We start from the raw sequence: 21,904 nt of genomic DNA on the forward strand, positions 1-21,904 counted from the left end.
AGGGCGGATATTCTTGCTCGCTCACTTGACATTCTGAGCAAATCAGATCGCATAACGTTCTGTGGCAAGGGATGCCATTTGTGTGCAAGGTCCCAAGGATCGCATGGAATACTGTATTCCATAAGCGAGGAGTTGAAAGCTCAGGTTGAATGCTATGCGGAACAGCGCCAGCCTGGTGAAGCCGCCTCGTAGCCGGACGCCTGCACGACGACCTCGCAAAGCAGCTGCTACATGTGTAGAGGTTACTCTGCGCCATAAGTTAATACCAGCGATCAATCGAGGATAAGGTAGAACATCTCAGATTTTCGGGAGTCAAAAGGTCAAGTGAAATGAATTTCATCCGCGGGCCAACTCTACGGCCGGTTCACATCTGACTAGCCCACGTATGGCCTAGTGCGAGCATTATTTTTGCTTCATCCAATCTTTGCATCCCAATGCTCTCTCTCCCTCTGCTGCCATTCATCATCATGCCATGCCCCCTCGCCTCATGTGCTTCGTTCGTTCGTTTTCGTCTTCATGCCAGAAAGCACGCGTGTACTGGATCTCGTCTCAATTCAACCCGCCAGCGGCATGACAGTCGTGCTCACGTGAACTTCGCATTCTCAGCAGCAGGACACCAACAGGTATGCGGCTGGTCCGGACCATGATCGCAACCAAGACCTCGGATGCTGACCTGTAAAGCAGAGAGCTTGGAACATTCGACTGTTTTCGGCAGCCCTGGTACGGGGACGGAAAGGGCCGTGCCATGCCGATGTCGACCTCGCACTCACTCTCGCTTCCCGCCTGCTCAGTTGGCGTCTTCCGGCACTCTCCCTTGAGGTCTAAGACAGGGTGTAGAGACGCATTCGATTGAATTGAGGATTCGAAGACTTCCCCGAAGAGTCCGACGTCCGCCCACTGGCTATGGATATTGTCCTCAGACAACTCATTATCGGACTCAAGCTCGTCCCCGGTGTTGCTGCGGCTTGGCAACCGTCGGAGAATTTGCCACTCAATCCTCTCCTAGATGAAATCGGCCGTGTAAGAAAAGCCTCTGAACTCTTCCTGATGAGCGGGAGAAAGCACTGCAGAGGACATGTTAGCACGTTGCGAATCACAAAACCCTTGTTCGTCTTACCACTCTGAACCGGGGTTAACACCGGTGTGACACTCGTGAACTCCTGATCGAAGTTGCTGGTATCCTTCTCGTTCTTGATCGAGGGCTTGAATGGTGTCGGTACCCGCTTGTGGTAGATGTCGTCCCAGTTCACACCCTTGAAGAACGCATGGCTCATGATCTCCTGCGCGTCGCCCGGCCCACTACCAAGTCGTAACTCCGGCTCCCTCGTCAGCAACTTCTGCAAGATCGACACACTGTCTCGGGGCATATGGATCGGGTAAAGCGGCTCGTCCGCAAGGATGGCGTCGTAGATTTCATCTTCGTCTTCTCCTCGGAACGGCGACTGTTGTAGCAACATCTGGTAGATTAGAACGCCAAAAGCCCACCAGTCCACCGCACGACCGTACTTCTTGTCCAGAAGAATCTCAGGAGCCATGAATTCCGGTGTGCCACAGAAGGTGGACGTCGTCGAACCGTACCACATGTCCTCCTTGCAGAGACCATAATCGGCAATCTTGATGTGCCCGTCCAGTGTCAGCAGAATATTGTCCAACTTCAAGTCCCGATAAATGACACCATTCTCGTGGAAATACTTGAGCGCCAGGCACACCTCAGCAGCATAGAACTGAGCACGCTTAAGTCCAAATTGTCCGCGCTGAATATGTAACATAAGATCTCCACCGGAGATGTACTCCATGACGAAATAGACTCGCGTCTCTGTCTGGAAGCAAGCGTGTAGGTTGAGCAGGAAAGGATGTCGTTCCTTGTTGGCGATCAGGAAGACGCGCTTTTCGGATTTTGTTGACTCTACCTCCTCATTTTCAATGATGAACTCCTTCTTCAAGACCTTGATGGCATACAACTTCTTGGAGCTCTTAGCCTCTGCAAGCATGACCTTGCCGAAGTTGCCCTTTCCCAGCACGGCGAGGAAGTTAAAGTGATCAAGACCAATCCTGGGTCCTGCTCCACGACCGGATGGTGGCGAAGCGACCTGTTGTTGTGACGCTGGAGCAGGTTTGACAGGGGCCGGTGCATAGCTCGCTGGTTGCTGTTGTGGCGGAGGTCTTTGCGGTGAGAGGATAGCCTGCTGGGGTGCTTGATGTTGGGGTATCTGTGGTGGAGCTGGCTGACGGTCGTATTGTTGATAGGCACGGGGATCATAGGAGGCATGGGTCTGCTCGGGCGCCGGTGGCCGAGCATTGGCGTACCGATCAGCGGGCGCTTTCTGGGGGCTGTAATCACTGAAGTTCTGATTGTATTGCTGGGATGGAGGTCGGTTGGTAGCGGCCGCCGCTGCCTGCACAGCTGCGGTAGACACGGCTCTTTGCTGTAGAGGCCTCTGCTGTTGCTGTGACTGATTTGCTTGAGGTTGGCTGTACATCATATTTTGAGCCGCGCTCATAGCTGCGGCGGACGGCTTGTGTGGTTCCTGATGGTGGTCATACGATTGATTCGACACCTGTGGTGTCAACGTGGCGCTGTCGCTAATGAAGCTCTGTGTGGGTGATGTCGGTCCTGGCCTTGCTGCGGACTGGGGTCTCAGCGTCCTATTGCTCATACCAGAACTCACGGACGATGATTTGTTGTGATGCTTTGTTCTTTGGATGGTCTCCAGGATCTCATTGGCGACGATCATGGACATGCCGCAGAAGTCCGGGACTAGATGTTGACATTGCGTATGGCAGGTAAGACCGCACTCGGAGCATTTCTTCGCGTTGCGCCTGCCCAACGGCAACAGATAACCACAATGACAACACCAATTTGCACCAATGTTGGAGAAATTGTCGAAGCGATGCGGAATGCGGTGGTTGATCTTCTCCTCGTCCGGATCCGTCTCGTAGTTTGCCTTGCTAATGCATTTCGTGACGACCTTCGGGTAGCATTTGGTGTGACAGGTGTATTTGCAGTCCGCACACTGCATTCCCGCAGAGTATTTGAGGAAATCTCCACACAGTGCGCACCTCATAACATTGTAGAATTGCTGCTTGACGAATTTGTGGCCTTGTTTCTCGTGCACCTCTTCCTTCTTCTGGCGGACAGCACCTTGGCGGTTGAGGCCAATATCGAAGGGACGTTTGCCGCCCGTCTGTTTCTGAAAGCTCATGGTGAGGTGGATTCTCCCTGCAGGTTCCAGAGAGAACCATGAATCGATCATAACAGGTTGGATGTGTTGCTGGGGATTTTGAGCAAACCCAGACGCGGAACCAGCACCAGCGGCATCTCCCGGAGGCATAAACGGAGCAGGCTGCTGGAAATCAGGACCTGGTTTGCTCGGGCTTCCACCATTAGCCATCTTATCTGCTGATACCCATCCGTTCTGCTGGAATTCCGACTCAATCTTTTTCCGGCGCATTTCTTCCGCGATATCCGAAATGCGAATCCAGAGGAAGCCAATGGGCGTCGGGCGGTCACCAGCTTTATCGTAGACGGTTAGTTCGATCTCATTGGCTTTGTCGATATCGACGTGATGAGTTTCTTCAGTCCATTTATCAGTTCGTGTTGCCCGGGTCTTGGCCCGGATGTTGTCCTCGACTTTCATGATGACAAATGTTTCAGGACCTCTCGAAAACCGTGACGAGGCAGCGTGATCCACATCCTTGATCGCATGAATGCGCATTTCGAGGTGACCCGTGAGGGGTTTCCGCATGTTCGGAGCGTTTAGACTGTCATCTGAACACAAGTCAGGTGTACGTCCACCATGAGCGCCGAAAGGTAATCCACTCACCATCTGCAGCATCAGACGTTTCAATGTCGACATGCAAGTCCATATATCGTTTTAGAGCCTGTTTGAGCAATTGCACCTTCTGGTTGCTCTCAATGCGCCGACCCTCTGCATCAAGCCTGCTCTTTCTGTCACCCTCGTCTTGATATAACCGCACCATCTTTTCGATGCCCGCCTTATACTGCTTTTCAACCGACAATTTGAACTCGAGCTGGGAAAGCATAAGCTGGATCTTAGGTCCTAAATACGGGGTATCGTATTTTATGAGGTCTGGCAGGAACAGTCAGCATGATTCGCTTTGGCACGGCCGTCCCGAGCTGCATACCTAGTTTTGAGAAATTTGGCCGCGCCTTGGGGACGGGAGCATTGTAAGGACGAGGATCTCCGTACGGTGCTCGAGGGGGCATCATGCCAGTGCCGCCCTGACTGTACCCGCCTGGGCCGGGATCACCATAGTCGCCTCTCTCATTGTTGTAATAGCCCCTCTCATCCTTTGGGGGAGGAGTTGGAGCACCTCCGTGCTGATATCTTGACTGCTGCAGTCGAGGATCTGCGGAAGTCTGGTAGCCGGAAGCGCCATGAGCAGGCGGGGCTGGAGCGACACTCTCATTAGGGCCCCGCTGTCTCAACTGTAACTCTGCCAACTTCTCCTCGAGGTAAGATATGTTTCTTCTGCTGTCGCGGATGTTACTGTCGACACGTGCCTGAACTGCGGAATTGTTTGTCGACTGTCGCATGTGGGTGGCGGCATTGATAAGGGCCTTCTCTCGCTCGATCTTGCGATAGACCTCGGCGATGGCTTGGTCGGCATCCGCCATGGTTGCGGCGGGGAGACAGTGGAAGGGAAGGGCGAGAGACCGGTGGTATTATGCCAGCTGCGCCTTCAGACCGAACAGGCGTGCAATGTCATGGGCCAAGTCGGAGGGGATCGTGTCGGCACTGGAGGGGCATTGGTTGGCGAGGGAAATCAGTAGGAAGAATCTGGTCGAAGAGAAGCGGATGGATATGGCAATGGCAGGTTGAGCAAGGACGACAAGTGTCAATGCAGGTGTCTGACGCCGCTACAAAATATGGCGATAGGCAGCGTCACGGACTGTGTGATGATGGCTAAGTTTGTAGTAGTAGTGTTAGTGAGGGCAAAACATGCAGTCAGTGGTGAGTAAGTGCAGTGGGATGGTGGATACCCAACTCAGCACTCCGGGCGTCGGGCGTCGAGCGTCTTCGTTGGGCGCCGTTGCTCAGTGGACTCTCACCCGGATAAATCAATCAGCGCCGCCGCCGTTGGACTACGCCCACTGCTTGCAATTTTCAGTGGCCCAAAGATGCTGTACCGCCACTCTATGATGGTCGAGCGCTCATTGCACCCGACGCGATGGTATACACAACGGTGATAGCAATGAATATCAGGACCTGATTCAAGTTTTGTCTAGTCCGCTGAGGAGTCAACGTGGCGTAGAGGAACAACAACCCGAAATGGTGAAACTGCCACCGGCACTGGCGATCCTCGTCCTCGACACGCTGATCGCTCGTGCTGAGAGGCAACCGGCAGCGCAAAGCACAACACCCTGGGGTACCCTCACAGAAGGTACAGGTACACAGCACAGCCGGCATACGGACGCGCGCTTGACCAGGCAGAAGACACACTTCCTCTTTGCGCGCTATCGCGTCATCACTGCTGAAACGCAGAGTCCATGCTGGGCAACTTTCACGGCGCGACGCATCATCTCACACTGACTCCTACGGAGTTTACCTCCACATGAATCTGCTTCACGCCGGGCCGCGTACTGCTTGCAGCTCGTATCGGGTATTCTGTTCGGCTAACGGCCACAACAACTCGAATGATTCAACTCCTCCAGCTGCTCTGCCGCATGTCATGCTGTATTCGACCCCTCATGCATTCATTTCCTCCCCGCTCCTGGACTCCCCACCAAGCGGCGTCAACAAACACGCCTAGTCTCGCATCAACGCAGCCCTAAACGCTACAAATAGAAACGACGACCTTTGCTCACGAGCTTGAGTCGCAATCAAAGCATGGGCGGGAAGTGCCGTCACCCACGTCCCGGCACAGTGATCTCATGCATGCAGTGAGGTAGGATTGCTGCGACCATAGCATGCGAGTACATACTCGTCCTGTGTACAGCTGGATGCGGCTGAAAGTTGGGTCTCAGACTGTCTGACAAGGGTTCGGATTTGGAGCCTTCCGATCGCACAAAAGTGCGACACCCTTGGGGCCTGACATCCTGGCTTGGAAATTCTCCGGCTTGCTGTCTCCACAGCCCGGATATAGGTCTTCCTGAATCCAGCCCAAAAGTAGTTTGAGATACACACTCTGATCATGTCCCTGCAGCGCTGCGATTATGGTTATCAAGGCGAGGCTGTGCACTTGATAGACGTGTCTCTGCTGAGCACTCTTTTAATCCGTGGCAGGAGCTGTGGCCATGACCCCTCTACCGAAGAACTCGCTCACGGTACCAAAGCGATTATTGCTTCGAAACAACGCAGCCTTGAATAACTCGTGTTGCTCGGTGCTTTCAACCTGCTGCCGCCGGATCGCGCGAATAGTGTCATTCCCGGGCTTGCAGAGTGGGCATTCGACCTTGGCGTCATTCTCGTCCATGCCGATTTCCGGCTTGTTCAAGCACTCCTGATGGAACGAGTGTTTGCACATGAAGTGAACCATGGGCAGGGTGAGGTTCCGGTTGCATGACGAACACCGGCGGGCTTGAAACACGACAGGCTTTGTGCCAAGGTCTGCCAGCTCCGCTTTTTTCGAGGCAGTCTCGGTACGGTATGACTCAATTAATCGCCGGTTTGCCTGGATTTCTTTCCGCTCTCGAGAGATATTGTCGGAGAGGTACCCCTTGACCAGGCCCATTGTGACAGCACCTCCTTGCGACAGAACCTTGACGACTTGGAGGGGCGCCATGAGATTCTCCTGATCAATCCTTCGGAGGACGGTCTGCAGTTCTTCCTTGACCCCGGGCGCCTTTAGTACCTCTTCCGAAGACGAGAAATAACCGAGCGCAAGGGGGTACAAAGACGGATCTTTTGATCCATACTTCCTCAGTGCTGAAATAGCGCCTGATGTGTCCTTTGCGGAAGTGAAAGAACGGAAGATGTCCGCGTAGAGATCTTCGCGTTCTCGAACCAAAGTCGTTCCAGCTGGAAACTTGGAGAGCGACGATAGAAGCAAGACGTTTGAGGTGTCGATCGACGTGGAATCCAGAGATGCTGTCTTGTTGTCAGCAATCAAGCTGGTCGCTTTGAGCTGCCATTTCTCTTTCTCCGCAGCGCCTGTTGCATTGTTCGCCGCCTCAAGATACATCTCGAATAACGTCGTGGACAGATCTGTTTTATCCTCCTTCGGAAGGTTCTCCTGGAGGATCAAAGCCTCGAGAAATGTAATGAACTCGGATGGGTGTGCAAGAAAGGAAGAGAACGCACTCCTTGGTCGCGGTTTGGTGTACCTTGGTGTCTGATCTTCGTCGTCGGCAGCAGCGGCATTGTCTTGTTCGGGGGCTTCTAGAGCGTCGGTCGTAGCAGATCTATTCATGAAAGGTAATGTCCAGAGCGCAGACAGGCTCTGGAATGCTCCTCCTCCCGTCTGTGCCTGCACCTCCGATACAGCCGGAACATCTTTCCTTGGGGCATATTTACCTGTGTAGTACTCGATGAAGAGTTTTGTAGTCTCTTCTGGGCAATGTTCCAGAAGGCTGCGGGAATACTTCATCAGCACTGGGTATGCTGCGGCGGGTTCCAATCGCCAAATGTACTGTAGGGCCTCGGCGTATTTCTTGGAGTCTTCCACCAATATATCGATGACCAGTTCGTTTTCGCCATGCTTGGTCGCCAGATAAGCAGCCTGATCGAAATAGCCGCCCTGGCGACACATTGCTATCGCTGTTTCCACGTCGAATTTCGCGGTCCCTGGCGTCCGAATGAAGGCGTCTAGCTTTTCCGTGTCTTTGAGTTTCGCATAACAATTCAACAACAGTGTTGTGTGGTCCGCCGTCGCTCGATCGTGGTCGTGCAATTCTTCCAGATAGTCGATCAAATTGTGAATTCTTTGCGTGTCCAGAAACCGTCTAATGACTTGCGAAGGCTCGGTGTTGTCGATGGCCCGCAAGTACTGTTGCATGGCCGTGTCATAGTCACCCTTTTGATATAGGTAGTCGCCATATTTCCTGAAAATGATATTCTGCTGCATTTTGTCGGCACCAGACTTCTGTGCAAGGTTGATGGCGTAAATGTACAGGTTACGCTGATACAGGATCTCCAGTTTCTGTTGGAGTGTCTTCTCCTGGTATTTGTAGAGCTTACCCTCCACAGTCAACAAGAAGAGCTCGTTCCATTGCGCAAAGACCTCTTTGACCTGAGAAGGGAGTGATTCCGTGTGAGCAACGTATTTGAGGTCGGTATCGAGTAGCGTGAATGACGAGCTGGTGAACATCTCATCGATTTCTTCGCCACCCAACCTTCTGAACGTCTTGGATTTGGAGACTTGCGCAACTCGCGGTGGACAGACGACACCGACATAATCCTTGTAGATCGTGACACATTTCTTAGGACCTTCGAACGCGTAGCTCGGACCGCGCCCGTTTGCGCCATAATAATAGATCGCGTCCTCTCGAGCGATCACGACATCTTCGGTCTCACGGCCGTAGGTCATACAGCCAACATTGCACCCTCGGTTATCTACCGTCTTGACCGGTTGGCCCTGGCCCTTTCCAGATATTATGAGACTGCATATCTTCGATGTGTTCGCGATATACAGCACCTTGGTCGTGCCCTGGCGTACCTCCAATCCAGTGACTGGATCCTCCGATTCGAACACTGTCCTCTGCTTTGTTCCGCGGTCATGGACGAAGTCGCCTCGAATGACTGTGACAGAGCCGTTAGCGAAGCCCACGGCCACTTGCGTCAAGTCTTCCAGGACGACTAGAGCTGAGACAGGAAACTGCCGTCTGCCATTCTGCACAGCGATTGTACATAAACAACGCGGCGCGCCTGTCTTCTTTTCCAGCTTGTCCAATGCCCAGACCTTTAGCGACGGGTCCGATGAGAGGTTCTCGGAAATCGTGACGAGGAAGGACGTATCAGGAATCTGTCTCAGGTGGGTGACCGAAGCGTCTGCGGCGTCAGAAGCTTGAAAGGTGCGGGTGACCTTCAGGGCGCGCGATAGAACGCGCACTGATCCATCGGAGGATCCAAGGAAGAGAGAATCAGCCCCTGTAGTGAGAGACACCACGTCCTGCCATGAAGCATGAGCCGTAGCACTGTAGAAGGGGCTGCATGACTTACGTCGAATATGTATGAGCCGTCTTCGTCTGCGGGCACTGGAACTTGCGAGACACTGAAGAAAGGGAAGGCTTTCCAGCTGGTGAGCGCCATCGCCGCTCACCTCAGATACTCGTCTCGATAACTGTGAGTGCCCATGCTAGAAGCCCAACAGCTCGGGGTTCTAGCAGCAGTTCCTCATCGTGGTCTATCCAAAACGTCGTCGGGATGCAGGTCGCCTCGGTGACGTAGAAAGGTTGGAGACGTGTCGCAGAATAGGACCCAAGTACTCCGTACCGGGCGCGAGGAATTCACATTTTACTCAAGTCGCACCTACAGGCAGATATAGTACCGTATGAATTAATAACGTCCTATACTATATCATGGACTGGTATCCTGCCCAGTATTATACACCTAACGCGGGTCTCAAGCTTTTCCCAAAACCCAAAGTATCTCAAGCACAATCGGGCGAATATCGTTACAGGCATTTGAGTCATCATCTCGTCAAACAGTGGCATCCCAGCGACGAGCCTCATTGTTCCCAGCTGAACCTGGGACTATGATTCTTTGGTCGCCCAGGCGGAGGTGGACTGCTAGCTCGCTCTTCTGCCACCGTACTCAAGCCCTCTTCGACGAACCTGCTTCCACTACTCGGCGACCTCGATGGTGGACGTGCCCCCAATTGCGGTACTAGCAGGCTGTTATGGCTGGTGCTTGCCCCAGGACTCGTCAAGCTGCCTTCGCCGGACGAGACATGATTGCGTGATCGCGAAGCCATTTCTGGTGATACAGGACTGGGCATGCTTCTACTGTTGCTGTTGCTAGATTGCCTGGAATGACCCACGGGGCTGATGCCCGGCTCATCAGAAGACACAGTTCCGAAGGCCCGGCTGTCCCTGACGCTGTACGGGCTGACACTGTTGCTGGAACGGTGGTTGATCTCCGCGGGAGAATACGGAGGCACGGGCGATCCAGACCGCTCGCTGGCTGCTGCCTCTGCCGCTTTATCAGCCGAATTCTGGTGCTCAAGCTCTGCTGGTCGCCTGGGATCGTTCCTCATCAGAGTAGACGCTCTTGGAGTGCTGTCACTGCTTTGGAAGAAACTTGGCGACACGGGGCCAGCTGGCATCTCGATCGGGGTATGGCCTGACAGCTCGAAGCGACTGGCTGATGAATCCGCGGGCACTTCAGTAGGTTGGCGTTTGTCACCAAGCAGCTCCGAAACCGTCGTCTGAGAATCCGGATTGCGCTCGGATCGACCCAGCAATGTCCGCCTTTTGGCCTTCTCCTTCTCTGCCCCAGGGCTGGTCGAGGAACGCTTCCTGCGGACACAGAAGAACCAGATGAGGACCAATGCCACCAATGCCCCCAGCCCGGCTGCGACCCCGATTCCAATCTTGGCGCCTGTTGAGAGTCCGGAACCAGATCCTTCTGGTCCTGGCCATGTGCTTCCTACTGGACGGGATATCGAAAGGAGATTTACGTTGCTGACAGCCTCCATGGTAAACACTGCTTGCGAAACCGAGAAATTACTCCGTTCGTAATCGACTATCAGGTAGGCCTCTTGCAGAAAAGCTCTCCCAATCGTATATTGTGTCGAATTAGCCGCTTTTCGCAGCGGAAAATAGTTGGTGGGCGCCGAAGTGAAATTGGCGGCGAGGTTAGGAAAGGGATATATGAGTTGAAGATTGAAGGCATCGTAAGGTAAACTGAGTTGAATCTGGCTTGAGGAACCAGGCAAGTTGCTGAGAGTGAATGTGAAGGTCAGATTCCATGCACTGAGTGCTTCAGGTGAAGAGGAACTATCGGTCGGAAAGAGGTAGGTCTGAAGGGTTTCGTCGTAGGTAAGGTTCAAGGAGTTAGCAAAGGCATCGCAGGCTTGCTCGGGGAGCCACAGAAATGGAGTGGAGGAGTCGATGGTGAACAGGTCGGCTTGAGAGGGATCCAGAAGAGCCTGGGGGTTAGAATTCCAGTTTGTGGGTAAAGACTCTGCGCCTGACGAGAGTGATATGGAATTGATAGCAACGACGGGAGCGTAATCCTGGCTCAACGAGAAGCTCATTCCATTGGGCACGAATCGATTTGCATCAACTCCTCCCAACGTCAAAGAAGCCGGCACACCCTTCAGACCTAAGCATCTTCATTAGCAAACTGTTGCTCACGAACAAGGAGCACTTACGGTAGGATGCCCCTGCAGTATAGCCATAACTACGGCTGGGAATGTCGTCGCGTTTCTCGATCAGGCTCGACAAGAGTGGCGAGATGTTCTCGGAGCCACTGAATCGAGTGTTTTGAACACCAAGGCCCAGGCTTCCTATCCAATATGCTGTAGAATTGACCACGGCCACGATTTGGTCAGGCACCGAAGTCGTATCGTCCAAGGACACCGCGTCCAGACCATAGTATCCAAGGCCGGCATTGCCCAGTTGAGGATTGTAGTTGAGTTCGTACAACCCCTCAGGTATGAATGACTCTGACTCATTCGCGGCAAACAGGCCTCCTCTTTTGTTCTCGCAGATTGTGGTTCCGTCACAGCCAGCCGGCCCTACCACCCACGTCTCCTGACTCAGTGTACTCGGAAGAACATAAACATATTGTTCGGGCGATCCAACTCTGATGCTGACAGCCGACCACAGACCATCGTAACCAAAGAAATCCGTGCTGGTTGTCGCAACGATGGGTGAAGGTTCCCCAGCCCCAATTGAGATCAGAGAGAATAGGACTACCAGCGCTATCAGACGATTGCTGCGGAAAGAGTGTGAGGCAGGCTTGATGCCGCCGGGTTGTGTCGAGCACGTCATGCCAGGGAAGCAGATGTGCGGAACGCGGGCATAGTTGTTCGAGGTGTAATTTGATCGACGTCTAGAGATAGACTTGACGCGTTCGAGGGATATGCTTTAAGACGATGATGCCGAAAGAGGTTCATACAGACAGGTTGATTTAGCGAGTGGACTGCAAATGCAACCGGGAACGATAGACGTGACAAGGACGTGTATGAACGTGAACCACGACGTCTCTGCCAACGATGCAGCGAAGAGACACTCCCTGAGAGTGCGTTGCGGCTGCAGAGTCGCGGGTGGGGGAGCCTACAGGCACCTCGTAGGAAGCCGAACAAAATTGAGACCAAGCCTGAAAGGCCCAAGTTTACCTGGAGTAGCTTCGCCGCCCGCAAATCAGCGAGCGAGCTGGACCTTATTCGCCTGTCAGTGTCTCTGATGGGGACGTTTCAAGCGTGCCCACCTCATTAAGGCGGAGAAAGGCATTCCGTACTGGGCATAGCACTCGTATGCACCTCGCACGACGCACAAGAGTACCACCGTGACGTTCCCTCTGGCTGGGAGTACTCGTATCGGAAACCATTGATTGCTACCCGGGTATATTACTCCCTTGGAAAACTCGAACCTGCAGTAGTACATAACAGAGAGCCGGGGAACTCTGTGAACCCCAGGTATGCTTTCCCACGTCAAAGCAACAGAACTTCCGATGACAGACTAAGTGCGAACTTTGGACGCTGTGCCACCAAATGCGACCTTCCGCAGCACTTTCGGTAAACTAAGAAAAGTCAAAGCCATCCGAGACGGTTGTCTTGGCTTGCGCAAACTGCTCGGGCTCCTCCTTTCAATGTTGGCACGTGCGCGACGCAGTCTAAAGTACGTACGAGTACGGAGTACCTCCAAGGGTCTTCTCCAGGTCAATTGTTTTCGATCACACGCTCCGAGTTAAGAGTCAAGTGTACTACGGTCTACCCTTGAAGTCGTCGATTGAAACACACACTGAATCTAATGCAAGTTGCAAGCAGCAGCACTGCCTTTTGCACACAATTGAACTCACTAACATGTTTACCATGCATCCACATGCGTCTAACTGTATGGTTGTACTGGCTGTGTGAAGCGGCGAGGGACCACATATCCCATTTCGGTAGACGACTTCATGGGAAGACCATAGTATTGTGCACAGCGTGTCAAATCGGCGACGAGATTATCTGCTTCTGCACAAATTCTGCAAACCTGACTTGAAGTGACGTGCCTGGAAGATGCACGCAGTACTACAATATGTACAACTGTCCCTACTCTACTGCTATGGCCGGTTCGGCCCCCAAGCAGAGAGGGTGGCATTATTCGTGACACCAATGTATCCCTCTCTCGGGGACCTCTAGACGGCTAGCTGCGTCCCCGACATGATATGGACGGAGATCCCGAAAGAGCCTTATGATCATGTCTCCTGTCGCACGAGGAGGTCCTGGTGCGACATCTGTCAGTGTTTGACCCGAACACGAGCAGGATGATTAAGTGGTGATGCCACAAGGCCGCCAGAGTGGGGATCAACGTCTGTTTTCACCCAGGAACATGTGGCACTTCCCTTCCGGTCGGCATACGCAGAGGTCCGGATTCCTGGTTGCGTCCGTTGTATTAGACGTTGTGTAACAATTGATGAAGAACCGAAGACCGATTGAGGAGAACGATTGCAATAACAAAGGACAGCAAGACAATGTACGGTGTACCTTTCGTATATGGAAGATTGCTGGGACAGCGGCGTGTCTCAGGATAGGGTTGCGTGTAGGAAATGCTGCTCGCATACTGGACATGGCCGGATTGTCATGATGCACAGCAAATTAAGACTGGGGTTGATCCCACCGGGCACTAAGGCTCTATAGTTCTTTGGTTAAGTAAGTCTGCAGATGAGTAGGTCTGATTTGATGGCGGTCGAACTCATCGCCAGTGAGCAGCCATCAGCGACTCTGTCGTGTAGCGAGCTCCGAAAGGCCCCTTCCCCAAACAAAGAAGGGCTCTCTGGCGGGCTGGCGGGCCGGGGAGGCTGTTACTTGCAGGGTTCTTCGCTCAGAGAAATTTCCCGGCACAAGCTAACTGGGAGGCCCTGTCGCTTGCTCATCGATAGGCATTGAACCTGCCGATTGTGGCTGCCGTTCAATCCGACATTCAGCCAATCGTCACGTCCACAAAGGGCTTTGGCACGCATCGCACGATGGCTGGGGCCAAACTAATGACGAAGAGCCCGAAAGCTAACCAGGCTGGCAGGGCCAACGACGCCCAGCGGTCCCAGGTCTGCAAGCTTTGGAAGCCTGGAACGGAGCCACTGAGCTCGCCCAAGGCTACAAACGACTGGCTGCGAGAGCCTGTCACGGGTTTGACCCTTGCAGTTCCCTCGTTTCTCCATCTCCGCCTCTTGTGCCTCTGTCTTCGGCCACGCCTTTGGCTTCCTTCCACAGACTTCAGCCCTCTGCGCTCGCCCGCATCAGTCGCCAACGTCCACATTATTGCTGGCCTTGTCCTTCGTTTCGATCGTTGCACAGCACTTGTCAACGATCTGCCAGTGGAGCCATGCTGAAGACGCCGTATACATGAGGCCTTGTGTATCCGCAAACTTCAAATCTACCTCCATGCCTGTCGAATCTCGGACGTTCGCGACCAATTCACCACCACGGTTGGGCTCTGAATACCAGACAGGCGGTGACTTCGCCAGTCTTTGTCACTCCCTATTCGTTGCTATGAGGGGTTGAGAGGCTTCTATTCAGCTATATTTCCGCACAGTCATTCGTTACTATCCAGCATTGGAATAACATTCGCTAAGATTTGATGGATGCAAGAGGAGGCACATTGTTCCCGGGCAAGATGCATACAACTTTGTCGCTCGTTCTGCTAGCCGCTAGACTGTCGACTGCCTTGGGTCTAGACACCTCAGACAAGGTGGTGCCGCTCAGATTCATGCACAGAGATCTGCCCTACTCGAATGGAACATTTTCACAGTTGGACGTCGCCTCATTGACAACGACCGATTCGACCAGTTTCGCATCGACCTCAGCAGTCTCGGCAGTGACTTCGCCCAGCAGTGGGCCAATTGCCTCATCGACCGTTCCATTGAGCACAATTCCAAGTCCCTCGATATTGCCACCACCAAACCCTCCCTCACTATTCGGTCTCAGTTATCCAAGCGACACGATCCTCTCCAGTACAACATGGTCCTCCACGGTACCAACAGTCACTTCCAGCACCACGCCCTTCGCAGGTACAACCACCTCAGCCTCGGGCCCTTCAATCGTTCCTTCTCAACTTCTGCCGTCAGGCGACGATCCAAGCGACCCATATGACTCAGCTTTCTCCGGCTCGATTTCGAGTCCTTCAGCGATTTCTCCACCGCTTCCCCCGGCGGATATCGACCATGGCGACTCTCGTCCGACTTTCTCCAGCTCCGGTTCGCCAATAGCTGGGCCTAGCACAGACTTCGGTCCTCGAATCACCACTCCACCACTGCCTTCATCGGAATGCGATTCGAAAGACCCAGACTGTTCCCCTAGCTCCGTCGGCATCTCAATTCCCTTGGCATCTACACTAACCTTCAGCGACGCCGACATCACAACCAACTTGTCGGAATTTACCATTTCGAGCCGGCCCCCAATGAAGACTCCACCAAGATTACCATCGTTTACAGGCATTTTCACGAACTATTCAACATCTATCGATCTGAACGCCACGACGCCTTTAGCCACCTGCACTGGCTCGGTCACGTACTATGGTACGGTACCTCCTACTGTCTATGTTACTGTCACAGAAGGCTTTGATGTCACTGTGACCGCCAGTAATGTTTCCGTGACGGATACCCCTACACTGATCACTCCTTTACCAGCCTGCTCAGCGACGATTATGCCCATGGACCAGTCTTTCATTCCTCTTATGAGCACCATCGCCTCAACCAACACGAATCCGAAGGTTCCGCTGGTCGCGAGCGCATCGAGGCCTTTGATGTCACCTAACGCGACACCTGCGATTGTTTCAGCTCCTCCGGACTCTCCGTTCGGAGCCCCGGCGCCCGCATCTTCGTCCGAGGTCTATTCTAGTGTCGATTATACTAGCACTGTTGTTGTCACCAAAAAGACACCAGTGACTGTGGTCGTGCCACCGACGAGCTCACTGGACATTAATTTCAACTTCCCCACTCAGACCCCGACTCCCTCCCCGAATAGTGGCGGTGGTACTAATGATGGCTCCAGCGGTAACAATGGCGGCAGCAACAACAATGGGGACAGCAGTGGTGGCAGTAGCAATGGCGGGGGCAACAACAACGGGGGCAGCAGTGGTGGCAGTAACAACAATCAGCCTGGCAATGATGGAAGCAACAAGGGTAATTCTGGCGGCGGTAGTGGTGCGAGCAATGGTGGCAGTGGAAACACTGCATCTTTCTCGCCCGATGCCTTCGCTTCTATTCAAAGTCCAGGTTCGACTGGAGGGTCACTAGTGGTCAACACCGACACACCAACAACACTAGGCCTCGGTAACATCATTGCTTCGATCATCAATTCACCCTTCATAGCTCCTTCGCCAGCTACTGCTGTCCCGGGGCCCGCCGCCACACCTCTGACAACCTCGCTCGGCGGCGTACCTGTTGTCGTTTTGCCGTCCAACAGCGTGGCAATCGGTAGTCAAACCTTCGCGATTCCCAATCTGGCACCTACTACGGTACAGGTTTCTGGTGTCGTTTTTACTCTTCAGCCTTCTCAGATCGTGGCTCCTTCTGCCACCATCACGCTGGTCCAGGCTCAACGAGAGCAATTGGTGACTCCCGTGGCCACGGGCACGATTACCACGACCGTGGGTGACTTGACACTTACCGTTGGACCCACAGCGGCGATCATATCTGGAACGACATACAGAATTGGATCAGGCGCGCCAGCCACTACCGTCACTGTCGAAGGGACGCGCATCTCGGTTGGCGCCGGCGGGGTTGGACTACCCAGCACAACTGTAGCTCCTGGTGGCGTAACGGCCGCGCCTTTTGTGATATACACAACGGAGGGTCTGACTTTTTCAGTCGGGAGCACTGTGGCTATTGTTGGTGGGACCACCTACCGTGTTGGCTCAAATGCGCCTGAAGTGACTGCCACCCTTGGCCGCGAGCATGTGACAGTGTCATTCGGTCCATTGGGAGTCGGGCTGGCCAGCACTACCCTTGCGCCAGGCGGCTCACCGTTTGTGGTTGTTACCGCCGAAGGCTTAACGTTCTCCGTCGGTGGCACTGAAGCAGTTATCAGCGGCACGACTTACCGCATAGGGCCGAATGCTCCTCAAGTGATAACGAGCCTGGGCTCCGGTCACTCGTCGGTTTCGTTTGGACCCGGCGGGGTTGGTCTGAAGTCGACCACCATCGTCCCTACCACGGCCGTGTCGCACTCGACACAGACAGCGAGGACTGTGTCAAGATCAACATCCGCCACCGCGTCTGCAACACAGTCCGCAGCACTGGACAATAATGCATCAACCCAGGCTCATGTCTCTGTCTCTGGCCTCGCTGGGTTGACTTTGCTTGCTATGCTTCTTCTCTTGCTTGTTATCTAAGGCTCAAAGCAAACGACAGCTGGAAGAATTGGTGTTGGTGTTGGTGGAAAATCAGCGCTTGATTGGGAAAGAACTTGGGCTTGGATTCTGCTACGATCATGATACCCGCACAAAACTTACGATTTGGTTAGATGGAGTTTGCTCAAAGGGAAAAGAGCCCTCCCTGGATGGACGGAATACACGAAGGAAATCTACGCGGACCACAGATATCCGGCGAATAATGGTAACAATATAGGCATGACGCCTCGGTTGACGAAAAAGAAAAGACCAATCTAATATCACCATGACTGATCATTGAACTTCTTGTTCGCGTTTGCCAGCTCCATTCTATGTCTATAACAGATTTCCCACAGCCATGCCCGTAATACTCACGATGGACGCCATGAGTAGGTTGATCTGGTTGTTGTCCAGAATGTCGGCGCCAGTATTGACAAGCCGGCTCTCTTCACCACTGTCTTTTCTGGCATGCTCCTGCGACTGCGTATGAGGCTTCGACTTTGACTTGACGAGGACCCGCACTCCGCCTGCGCCTTCAATAATCTTGCCCGTACGGCGGTCAACAACTGATGCTTGCAGTACAGCACCAAAGAGCGAGTCGAGGAGAGTCCCGATCGCACCTAGGGCCGTAAGCACCAGAAACGTCCCGACGATATTCAGGTTTGACCCCGCAGAAGTGAGGAACAAGATGCTCGTCGCCGCAACGGCAGAACCACCACCCACGCCTGCAAGCAATCCTGCCAGCGTGACGCCGCCGTTTGTCCCCTTTGGAACAACCCGCCACGGATGCGTGATCAAAACCGGCTGAGATTTTGACAAGATCCCCAATTCACTCGACAGAGTGTCCGCCGTGACCGCCGCATAATTGGCCATAATCCCAAATAACAAAACATCTGGTATATTAGCTTTCTTGCTGCCGCCGCTGACCCACGCGGGCACGTCGCCGCCCCCGTAAAGCCAGAGATGCACGGCGCACAGGATGCTCGCACACCCACTATTCGCCAATACCTGGATGCTTGTCCGTGGTCCCTCTCCCCCAGAACTGCCGCTACTCGATAAGGTGAGCTTGGCTTTCACCTCATGCTTTACTTTGGTGGCGGTGGTGCCGAGGAGGAAGAAGACGCAGAGCAGAGTGAATGGGAGGGCCGATGGATGCGAGGCGTGGATCGTTGCCGTGAGGGCTGCGGTGAGGATGCCGGGGATGGTGAGCGACCGGCGAGTGTAAGAGCGGATGATGAGGAGAAGGGTGATGGGGACGGCGATTATGGGCCGCATTATGAGGGAGGCGGTGGTGAGAGAGAGACAAGGGAGTTGCTGACGGCGGAGGAGCTCATGAAATATGGCCTGGAGCTCCCTGGCCCACCGCATGCAATCAAGCACAACCTGGAGGTGTATGCGGATTATGTGGACTTTTGAAGCCCGATTTGGAGAATTGACTTGGTGAACGTGCCACAGTGCGATCCATTGCCCGTTTTGGGGGGGGGGGGGGGGGGGGGGGGGGGGGGGGGGGGCGGATGACATCATACTATTTTTGAATCATTGCACCGGTCTCGCTAGTCAGAAAACTGCTTTCCTCTGATCTTCCCCTCCGTCTGTTTGTCCCTCTCGCTAACCACTGCAAACATACGATTCACGCCGGCGGAAAACGAGGATGGGAGGGTCCTGTCCATCTCGTGGAGATGTTCAAATCCTTCCTCGTTAAACCCGCAGTCGTGCGGCGGGGCTTGTGTGCACCTCGACGAGCTCTGCACCTCGCCCCGCCCTTCCTCCTCGACAACTATATTCCCCGCTACCACTTCCTCTCCTCCGCCGATGCCGCGAAAAAGCGCTCCGCTGCCTACGCGCATCTCCGACAATGTAATCTCTGCCCGCGCTTGTGCAACGTCAACCGCTACGAAACCACGGGCCACTGCCTGATTGGCGCGGAAACCGTCAAGGTATCAACCATTGCACCTCATTTTGGCGAGGAACCCTGCCTTCAAGGCCACAACGGCAGCGGGAGCGTGTTCTTCAGTGGTTGTAATCTGCGCTGTGTCTTCTGCCAGAATCACGACATCGCGCATCAAAAGGTGGGCTTCGATTTGACACCAGAGGAACTGGCCGAGTGGATGGTCAAACTCCAGGAAGTGGGCGGTGTACATAACATCAACTTTGTCACCCCTGAGCATGTGGTTCCGCAGGTTGCATTGTCGATATTACACGCGAGAGAGATGGGCTTGAACGTGCCGATCGTGTATAATACAAGCGCATTCGACAGTCTCGAGAGCTTGAAGCTCATGGACGGGCTGGTGGATATCTACCTGCCGGATTTCAAGGTTTGGAAAAATGCCACGAGTAAGAGGCTTTTGAAGGCGGATGCGTATGCCGATGCGGCAAGGGAGAGTATTACCGAGATGTATAGGCAGGTTGGCGATCTGTGTTTTACGGCAGACGGAATCGCCAAAAAGGGTGTGCTTGTGCGGCACCTTGTGATGCCGGGCAAGGAAGACGAGGGTGTTCAGATCATGAACTGGCTCGCGGGCACGTTGGGCAAGGATGTCTTTGTGAACATCATGGAGCAGTATTTCCCGACTGCTCATGTTGGAAAGGAGAGGAGAGGGTCAAAGGGCGAGCGGGGTGGCGAGAAACGATACAGTGAGATCAATCGACCCGTCAAGCTCGACGAGGTCGGTGTCGTGCAGAAGGCAGCAAAGGACGCTGGACTCTGGAGATTTGCAGAAGCGGCCAGACATGGCGGGTTCAATATCTGAAGAGGTTCCGGCGTATTGCGATGAGTGATTTTGCGGGCGGCTGATATCTTACTTTCAAGAATGTCAAAGTCATAACTCCGTTCCGCCACAACCTCTCATGGTACGACTAGCACCAATTCGAGAGAATCGCGGCACGAGGCAAGGAAATTCTGTCACGGAAAGAACGTCGAGAGTCGCGCTGACTCAATAGAAGCAGGGTCCTGTGTACACCTTGGCTTGGTGCCATTCTCCCACGAATGGGAACCAACAGTGCTCGAAGCTCTGCGCAGTTTTGGGAACAATTACCACTCAAGCAATCTCAGAACAGCTGCTAGGCCACGTACACCCGAGTATTGCTGACTGGCAACTCTCTCCATGGAGTAGACGAGGATGATCGAGGTGATGGTGGCAGGGACGCTCTGTCAAGGTTACAGGTCCAGGGCGTTATTGGTTCTGACGTTTCGGAGAACCTCCTGTCGGCGCTGCTCCTTTCGGCTGACCAGTGAAGGTCAGGTCTCCAGCCACAAGGCTCTATGAAGGGGTATGGAGGATACATGTACGGGAACAAGACAGGGTACAGCAGACGGCTTGGTACGAACTGGATAAGTACTTTCAAAGGTTGGTATGAGTACATACTTGACACGAGATGGCTACGAGAGAGTGTGTCTATACCGGCTGATAATGAGGGAAGATATCCCCCTGGTGCCCTGAGCGCTCTGCGCGCTCTTCGTGCCCTGCGCCCTCGGAGCCCTGGGCCTCCGGGCCAACCGAGCCAAAACAGTATGTCACGTAACATATCGTGACCAGGCTGGGCTCTCCTTGCGCTCCCTCGAGTTGTCGAATTGTCGAATGAACGTGGTGAGTCTCCTTTTGGTGACTCGTGACCTGGCCTGCCCAAGACCGCGTGTAGGACCTCCTAAGTAGACTTCATCGCTAGCTGAAAGTCTCCAGGTCGACTATAAAGGTGGGTCTCAGTCCTTCGACCAGGGCTTTTAGAGTTAGAGTTAGTATAGACGAAGATCACACTATGATGGTGCTGGCTTATTTTGTGGGAACCTTTCAGACACTAACGGTGACCCGCTTGATAACTGTTGGTGGCCAGAAATATGCTTATATCAACTTTACATAACCCGTTCCGTGTGAGGTCCGCTTTCTCCTGACCGGGCTCCTGCATAGCTAGGTAGTTCACGTAGTATTCATTAGAGAGACCATGGAGGTCAGAGTATATCGTACTACGGCGTGTGCTACTCGTCGTCCGACACCGAAATAGAAAGCAGATCGGACTCCGCTTTACGGCATCCATCCTGAGGGCTGATGAGGGGACTTCTTTCTGCATGGTTCACATCATTGTCCAGCCCGGTCAGGTCAGGTCGCAGCAGAAGCATGACCCAGCAATAGCATTCCTGGTCCGAAAGTAATGGTCCGACCAAGTGGATCACATCGTGTATGAGGAGCATACTACCTCCAGCCGCACATCACAACCTCCCCGCTCTACGACGTCCCATACATTACTTTACTCTCCTAATTTGAGCCGTGATTCAGGTGGTCCATGCTTGACAGTGACACGCCATCAAAGCCGCCATCGAGGCATCACAATGCATTCGACGACTGCCAGGTGGTCAAAGCTTCATTCTTTCGCAGGACTCGACAATCCCCACGATATCTTTATTGCACCAGGTCTGATTGGTCGACTTATTTCTTTGTACCAGGACAAAGAGACTAAGACTTTCAA

At 53.7% G+C, this 21,904-nt stretch overlaps 6 protein-coding genes across 6 annotated transcripts; 2 read left to right on the forward strand and 4 right to left on the reverse strand.

Moving 5' to 3' along the window:
* Positions 1 to 1,002: 1,002 nt before the first annotated feature.
* A1O7_08402 (AGC/PKC protein kinase) lies at positions 1,003 to 4,639 on the reverse strand (the record flags this gene model as incomplete). Its single annotated transcript, XM_007762395.1, has 4 exons — positions 1,003 to 1,064; positions 1,118 to 3,769; positions 3,825 to 4,091; positions 4,147 to 4,639. The coding sequence occupies 4 exons, from the start codon at positions 4,637 to 4,639 to the stop codon at positions 1,003 to 1,005; spliced, it is 3,474 nt and encodes a 1,157-aa protein (XP_007760585.1).
* A 1,595-nt stretch (positions 4,640 to 6,234) lies between these two features.
* On the reverse strand, positions 6,235 to 9,212 carry A1O7_08403 (uncharacterized protein; the record flags this gene model as incomplete). The annotated part of the gene is made up of 2 exons (XM_007762396.1): positions 6,235 to 9,072; positions 9,123 to 9,212. The coding sequence occupies 2 exons, from the start codon at positions 9,210 to 9,212 to the stop codon at positions 6,235 to 6,237; spliced, it is 2,928 nt and encodes a 975-aa protein (XP_007760586.1).
* A 418-nt stretch (positions 9,213 to 9,630) lies between these two features.
* On the reverse strand, positions 9,631 to 11,899 carry A1O7_08404 (uncharacterized protein; the record flags this gene model as incomplete). The annotated part of the gene is made up of 2 exons (XM_007762397.1): positions 9,631 to 11,228; positions 11,278 to 11,899. The coding sequence occupies 2 exons, from the start codon at positions 11,897 to 11,899 to the stop codon at positions 9,631 to 9,633; spliced, it is 2,220 nt and encodes a 739-aa protein (XP_007760587.1).
* Positions 11,900 to 15,511: 3,612 nt separating this feature from the next.
* On the forward strand, positions 15,512 to 17,446 carry A1O7_08405 (uncharacterized protein; the record flags this gene model as incomplete). Its single annotated transcript, XM_007762398.1, has 1 exon — positions 15,512 to 17,446. The coding sequence occupies one exon, from the start codon at positions 15,512 to 15,514 to the stop codon at positions 17,444 to 17,446; it is 1,935 nt and encodes a 644-aa protein (XP_007760588.1).
* Positions 17,447 to 17,779: 333 nt separating this feature from the next.
* On the reverse strand, positions 17,780 to 18,718 carry A1O7_08406 (uncharacterized protein; the record flags this gene model as incomplete). The annotated part of the gene is made up of 1 exon (XM_007762399.1): positions 17,780 to 18,718. One exon carries the CDS (start codon positions 18,716 to 18,718, stop codon positions 17,780 to 17,782), a length of 939 nt encoding a protein of 312 aa, XP_007760589.1.
* A 404-nt stretch (positions 18,719 to 19,122) lies between these two features.
* Positions 19,123 to 20,193, forward strand: A1O7_08407 (pyruvate formate lyase activating enzyme; the record flags this gene model as incomplete). The annotated part of the gene is made up of 1 exon (XM_007762400.1): positions 19,123 to 20,193. One exon carries the CDS (start codon positions 19,123 to 19,125, stop codon positions 20,191 to 20,193), a length of 1,071 nt encoding a protein of 356 aa, XP_007760590.1.
* Positions 20,194 to 21,904: the final 1,711 nt, after the last annotated feature.

This window comes from Cladophialophora yegresii, assembly GCF_000585515.1.
Source record: "Cladophialophora yegresii CBS 114405 chromosome Unknown aczIN-supercont1.6, whole genome shotgun sequence".
Lineage (NCBI taxonomy): Eukaryota > Fungi > Ascomycota > Eurotiomycetes > Chaetothyriales > Herpotrichiellaceae > Cladophialophora > Cladophialophora yegresii.